The sequence below is a fragment of the Suncus etruscus genome, chromosome 12 (genome assembly GCF_024139225.1).
Source record: "Suncus etruscus isolate mSunEtr1 chromosome 12, mSunEtr1.pri.cur, whole genome shotgun sequence".
Lineage (NCBI taxonomy): Eukaryota > Metazoa > Chordata > Mammalia > Eulipotyphla > Soricidae > Suncus > Suncus etruscus.
Window position 1 is genome coordinate 3,680,485 of NC_064859.1, and position 6,515 is coordinate 3,686,999.

The window sequence follows — 6,515 nt, forward strand, 5'->3', positions numbered from 1 at the left end:
GAACGGACCCCGGGGACAGCTCTCCTGCCCACCCAAGAGATGAGGCCTTTCCTGAAGCCTTTTTGCACAAAGAGCTCCACTGACACTGCCCGGGCCACGCTTTGTCCTTTCCCCCTGTAGGACCTCCCTTTCTCTGGGAATCAGCCTGCCAGCTGGTTGCTGACATGCCATTTGTCTTCCTGTGACTCGGACTGTGAGTCACCTGGGTGCAAAGCAGGGGCATGGGAAGGGCCTGGCCTATGCTGCCAGCACCTGAGCAGCACAGAGAACGGCCAGGCTCTCCGCAGGACAAGAAGGACGTGTCCTGGGCAGCCTCGGAGAGCAGCTGCGACCAGGAATAGGCTGAGGGCTGGGCCTGCATGAGGAGGTGCCAGGCAGGCCTGCCCGCTCCTCGCCCTCTTGTGCCCCTCTCCCAAGGAGCCTCCTATGCTGCTCAGCCAGCCCACCCATCATGCAGCCTCTCCGCAGCTTGCTCAGCACCTCTTTGCTTGGCCAGGACCCCCTGCTCTGCCTCTCCCACCTCCTGTACCCCTTGTCCTTTGTCCAGCTCCTCTGGGAGGCCGGCTTTGCGGCGCCAGGCCCTGCTGGTCCCCAACCTTGCTGTCCTCTCTAGTTTCTGGGGGGTGGGATCCTCTTGGTGACTCAGGACAAGTCTGGATTTCCGGTGCTGCCTGGGCACAGCTCCAGCCATAGGATTGCTCGGAGCCCTGAGGCCGGGACTCAGAGCTCTCCTGGGCTCCCTGCTTGGAGCCAACCACACTTGTGCTCTCCCTAGATCTGAAGCTACTGGCCCCGCCAAGAGAAAGGTCAAGGGGAGTTGGCTCAGTGTGTGGTGGGGAGGGAGGGACCACAGTGGCTGCTGCGGTTGCTGGCTCCACCATTGACCCCTCTGGGGAGGCCAGGCAGGGGCTGGTGGGGCTTCCTGGCTCTAGTTCTGAGTTCAGCGCCACTTCTGGCTCCAGCTCCGGTCCCTCGGGCCTGGCCTGTTCCTGAGGCCTTGCTTCCTCGCTCGCAGGGTTTCGGCTGCTCTGGCCTCCCTGAAACAAGGCGGTGGTCTTGCTGCTGGCGAGTCCAGGTCTGTACCCTGAGTATCTCCCGCCCTGCGCCCAGGACCTACCTCCTGTCTCTCAGGCTCCTTGCCTTCCTTCATGTCCCACCTGTGGAAACACAGCATGTAGCACGCCCTGCTCCCCGACATCTCCCCCCACTCCTCACGGGCCAGTGGCCAGTGAGCTGGATTCCGCATAGAGAAGCCAGAGAGGAATCAGGAGGGGCCCCCAGGATGCTGACTTCCCATCCCCAGACCAACTACTTCCTCTGAACACCTCCCGCCATGTCTCAGGTCCCCAACTGCTCTCTCTGGCCACAGCACAGCACCAGCAGGTCTCTGGAGACTCCTGGCATGTCCCTGCCCATACTGCCTGGGAAAGGCCCGCCTGCCCTGCTCCCCAGGGAAGGAGCTGCAGTAATTACCACCTCCTGTACCCACAGCCTCTCCCGAACCTCATTAACCTGCCACAGGGCTCTCAGCTGGGAACTGAGCTAGAGCAGGAACCTGCACTGGGAAGTCCTCCCCTCCCAGGGCAATGAAAGGGGCAGGACTGGGGAACCCAGACACCCTCCACATACACAGACATACGTGCCCTTGGCCGCCTGTTACCTGCGGGCCCTGCCTGTCAGCCTTTCCATCCCCCAGGCCTTGTTGCGGAAGGCTGGTGCCCCAACAGGTCTGCTGGATTGCCCACCCCGAGGAGTACCACCTGCAAGAGAGGGCCCCCAAATTGAAGGAAGCGGGGCCCTCACAGTCGGGTCCCCTTACCACTTGTTCTTCCCTCCTTGCCCGACTTACCTTTGCCACCAGGAGGTGATAGTGAGGGCTGAGGTTTTCGGGGGCTCCTTGGGCCTGAAGAGGTAAAGGGAATGGGGAGAGGGTGGGGTTCCATTGTAGGAGAGCCCTTTCTTCCAGGACCCTGAAGCTGTCATCCCTCCTCTTGGTCCAGTTGAAGGTGTCTGGCTCCTTCCTAAGGCCCAGGCCTGAGGAGCAAGCAGCCTGGGTCCCAGAACTCTTGGACCCCTCAGGGTAGGCGGGAAGTGTCTCTCCACCTCAGCTTCATTGAGAGCCCAGTGAAGGGACCAGCCAACCCCTTCAGGGGACCCTCCTCAGACTGTAGGGCCATAGCCCCAGGCAGGAGCGGGGTATGGCGAGTGGGATGAGAAGGTAAATTAGGAGCCGGACAAGGGTGGGGAGGAGAATTGAGGGAAGAAAAGGGCGTGGGGGCTCACCCCTGGCACTGCCCGCCCTGGCCGCATCATCTTCCCGAGGTTTGCTGAAGTGCTGTGGCCTGTATGGACAGACAAGGGGAAAGGAAGTGGCAGAAGGACACTACTGTGTCCCACGGCTTTGCTACTGTGGCAGAGGGACAGAGACCGTGTCACCACCCCCATGGACACTTATCCTAAGAACTTGAGTGCTCAGAGAGAAGGGGCCCCAGGGAAGCCTGGGAGCACAGCCCTGAGCCCGATACCAGGCCAATCCCCACCCTGGGCTCAATGACCTGGTTCCACCAACCCTCGCCCGCATGCATGCCTGCCTGCCCCACCCAGCCACCTCGCCACCCACATGGGTGCGGTCTTGTCCAGATCCCACGGGCGCCGCCAGTCCCCCTGTGCATCCCGGTGCCGAGCCAGGCGCTCCTGGTCAATCTGCTCCCGCTCCTGCTTCCACTGAGCGTAGTCCCAGCCCACATCTGGGGAGCTCCAGCGGGACCCAGGGGCGAACCCCCGGCCTGGACTCAAGGGTTCCCCAGCAGCCTGCAAGGGGGTGGCAGGAGAAAGGACTGGGAGGTGAGCTGGAGAGTCAGCTGTCCCCTCCTCCCCTCCGCTGGCCCACTTGTTAGCAGCACCTTCGGGGAGCACAGAACCCTCTGAGGATCGTTCCTCATGTCTGACATGGGGGTGGCAGCAGCAGGCTACCAAGGGCAGAAATTGTGGGCATAGAGGCTTTGCCTCCAGTATTGAGTTACTGCCACCTAGAGGCTGCACCTGGCACACGGCCAGTCCCGACCCTCCTGCACGCACACACATGCATACATATACATACATACATACAAACAGCTCTCTTTGTGTCCAGAGTTCAGCTAGGTAAAGGGCTAACCACCCCAGGCTGCCCCATCTCTCAGTGTCAGGCCCGTGTTCATGGGACCAACTAACTGGCCAGAGAGAGGAAGAGGATGGGGATTCTCTTGGGGGCTGCCTGGACCATGTCCCCATAGATGGGGGACATCTGTGCCTCCCCCAAACAGGGCGGCCCTGCTCATGTCCGCACTCTTTCTTGAAGAAGCACCTTCCTGGCCGAAGCTGAGTTGCTGGCTGGATGTGTGGAGAGGCTCTGGGCCCGAGCCCCATGGTTTCGAGCTCCAGGGGGCTTCTCACTGACGATCCGCTTGGCCTGGGGGGGGGGCGGCAGGTAGGGCAGGCAGACAGTGTGAGAGGTGGGGAGGGCGAGGCCACCCACCCAACACCACATCTAACACCCCCTTACACTCTGCTTACCTTGGCTTTGTTCTCCATAGTCACTGCCAGCTCCACCCGGTCTCCCAAGCAGAAAGCTCTAACCTCTTCATCCTCCAGCGTCAGTGGGCGTCGCACCCAGTTCTGGCTGACTACCCGTTTCCCCTGCAGAACAAGCTACTGAGGCCCATGGCCTGGGGCAGTGGGGGACAGAGCTGGAGTCTGGCTTCCAAGTGGTTTCCCAGCAGGGTGCCCTCCCTGAGTGTACCGACAGAGTCCCTGGCTTCACCAGCATCCACATGCCAGTGGCATTAGACTAGTCAGGGCCTGGGCCACCCAGACTCAGGATGCCCTGTGATATCACCCCTCTAAGCTGAGACCCACACAGTCCTCACAGTGGGTCTTTGTCCTTCAGGGCTGCTCATGCCAGTGCCTGTCTCAACGTTGCCTCCTGGGAATGGGGGTTCACAGGCACCCTATGCTATGCTTAGGGCAGAGGTGCATTTGGGGCTGGGCAGGGCTGTTTGGTGGGCTTTCAGGTGGGGTGCCATGACATGGTTCTCCCAGCCCTCCCAAATGGCATGCCTGTCTGCTTCACCCAGCCAGCTTGCCACCCTCTCGGGGACAGAAGGATGGAGTGGCACTGATGGGTACTCTAGACCTGCAAATGGGAGAGACCACCTGGCTGCCCCCAACCCACACCCTGCCATCTCCCGCTGAGGCCTGTGCCTAGAACCTGGCTGATGGTGACGGTGAGGCCATTGGGCTGGAGTTGCTCCATAGGGGCCCCAGCTGTGGGCCCCTGTTCCGCCTGCCGTCGATCTTCCTGGATTTCCTGTGGTAAGGCACGAGGTCAGCACTGGCCATGGCATACACTGATGCCAACAGGCTCCTTGGGGGTGGGGGGAACACCAGAGGAGTACCCACAGGAAAGGCAGAGGACAGCCCCCAATCCTGACCGTGTGCAGGGCCTCGAGTGAGTTGGGAACACCAGCCCTGCCCATCTCTCACCTGGTACCTGCGGAGTAAGGCCTGGTTCTTCTTGCGGAGGGCAGCTATCCTTCGGTCCAGCTCTGCATCCTTCTCCTGCTGCTTACTCGTGGGAGATTCGGCCCTCTGAGGCCCCTGCAGGTAGAAGAGGGTCCAGACTCTGGGCTGCTAGGCCAGTTCCCAGCTTTCACCTTTACCCATTCACAATTATTTTTGAGGGGGTGGGGTGTCATACCCAGCAGTGTTCAGGAGCTTACTCCTTTCTGGCTCTATACTCGGGGATCCCTGCTGGTGGAGTTCAGGGCACTAGATGGGGTGCTGGACATTGAACCAGCTGTGTGCAATGCAAGCGCCCTCCCCACCGTCCTATTGCTCTGGCCCTTCACTATTACTCTTACCCTGGAGGAACAGGCCCAGGCCCAGAGCAGGGGCGCCACAGGGAGGAGGTTTAGGGGAGGCTTCGAACCCCTGTCTGTCCCCTCAGAAGCCTCACCCAGGGCCTGTCCCTGGGCTCCCAGCATAGGTTCCCCTCCTCCCTGTCCCCAGGGAGCCCGAGTATGAGCCGCACTGGAAGGGAGTTAGTTATAAATGGCTCTGGCAGCAGAACCTGCTGGGCCTGGGGAGTTGCCAGGGGATTTGGGAGGTCAAGAGGGAAGTGGTTTGACTCCCAGGCCTAAAACTAGCAAAAATGCAGCCCTGGTCATCCTAGGCTCCCAGACCCTGGACCCCAGGCCAGCTGGTGGGAAAGAGCTTCTCACATGAGCCCATCTCTCCAGGCCAGAGCTGCTGGCAGCTGGAGCAGGACAGGCCTGGCCCAGGGCCCCTCTGGGCAAGCCAAGCCCCTAGCAGGAGACACTTGGCCCTCCCTATCTCCAAAGCTGCCCAGGAGACCACAGGCCCCTCCAGCTTTCTCCCACCTTGGCACCACCCTCTTCTTCCCAGGCCCAGCTGTCCCTGGCTGCCCCTTGAGAGTGACTGTCCTTATGCCCACCTCCTCGGTGCCCCAGGCAGCCCCCCACTTACAGTCGAGTGCATGGTGGCAGGCACAAGAGAATGCCAGAGCAACCCCAGGGGAGACGGAGGTGGAGGGAAGCCGGAGCCAGGCCGGAGCCGGACCAGGCCGGGCTGCTGTGGCCTCTCCCTGCCGGCTTCGCGCTTGCACACGAGATCATGTTGTGATTACGAGACTCTCCAGGCTCCGGGCCAGGAACGCTGCAGCCGCCGCCCCCAACAGCCACTCGCAGAAGCCAAGGACTGGGGCCGCCTGCTGGTCCTGCCCTGCACCTCTCCCTGCCCTGCCCAGTGTCCCCAGACAGATTGGCAAGGACACACCCAGGCCGGGCCGCCCCTGCCCAGCCTTCTCCCTGGTCCCCCAGCAGCACCCCAGCCCCACCTCTCCACGGATCAACCAGATGGGTGCTCTGAAGGTCTCATATTCTCCCACGCCCAGAGAAAGAACTACAGGTTTGCAGTCTAGCCCATCACCCCCCCACTCTTCCAACGAGCACCCCACCTCAAAGGAGCTCCCTCTCACTTTTCCCATCAGCACTTGTTTCACTGGAAAAGACCAAACAACTCTCCACTACCCCAAATACTGCACATACCGCAAATACCTCCATTACTCATTCATTCCTCAGGTTCGACACATCTTCTCAGCACTTCAGGCCTAGCCACTTGGGAGATGCTCCCCACCACACCTCACCCCACCCAGTCTCCAGCCCCAGGCATGGGGTGCTGGGCCCCACTTAGGCTGACCTGCCTCCCTGCTGTGGGCCTTCCTCCCCTCACTGGGACTCGGAGTAAGGGAGTGGCCTTTTCCACCTCTGCTACCCCAAGAAGCGAGACTGCTTTTCTCCACATCTTCCCCAAACCTGAAGCTAGTGCCTCAGTCCTAGAGAAGGTGGTGAAGTGGGTCTGGGTTCAGAAGCATGGGTGGTAAACAGGGATTGTGGTCCCTGTCTAGATTCCTAGCTCTGCTTCAGTAGTTACTGTAATGAATCTAAGCTGTTAAATCC

The 6,515-nt window shown here is 61.0% G+C and overlaps 1 protein-coding gene across 1 annotated transcript; it reads right to left on the reverse strand.

The window, feature by feature from the left end:
* Window positions 1-462: 462 nt before the first annotated feature.
* On the reverse strand, window positions 463-5,672 carry CCDC9B (coiled-coil domain containing 9B). The gene is given in 14 exon segments (XM_049785009.1): window positions 463-1,037; window positions 1,118-1,157; window positions 1,661-1,760; window positions 1,850-1,959; window positions 2,104-2,165; window positions 2,284-2,407; window positions 2,621-2,811; window positions 2,904-2,969; window positions 3,326-3,448; window positions 3,553-3,675; window positions 4,247-4,345; window positions 4,522-4,635; window positions 5,524-5,549; window positions 5,552-5,672. Coding segments are annotated over 14 exon segments (1,863 nt in total). The 3' UTR covers window positions 463-473.
* Between the last annotated feature and the right edge of the window lie 843 nt (window positions 5,673-6,515).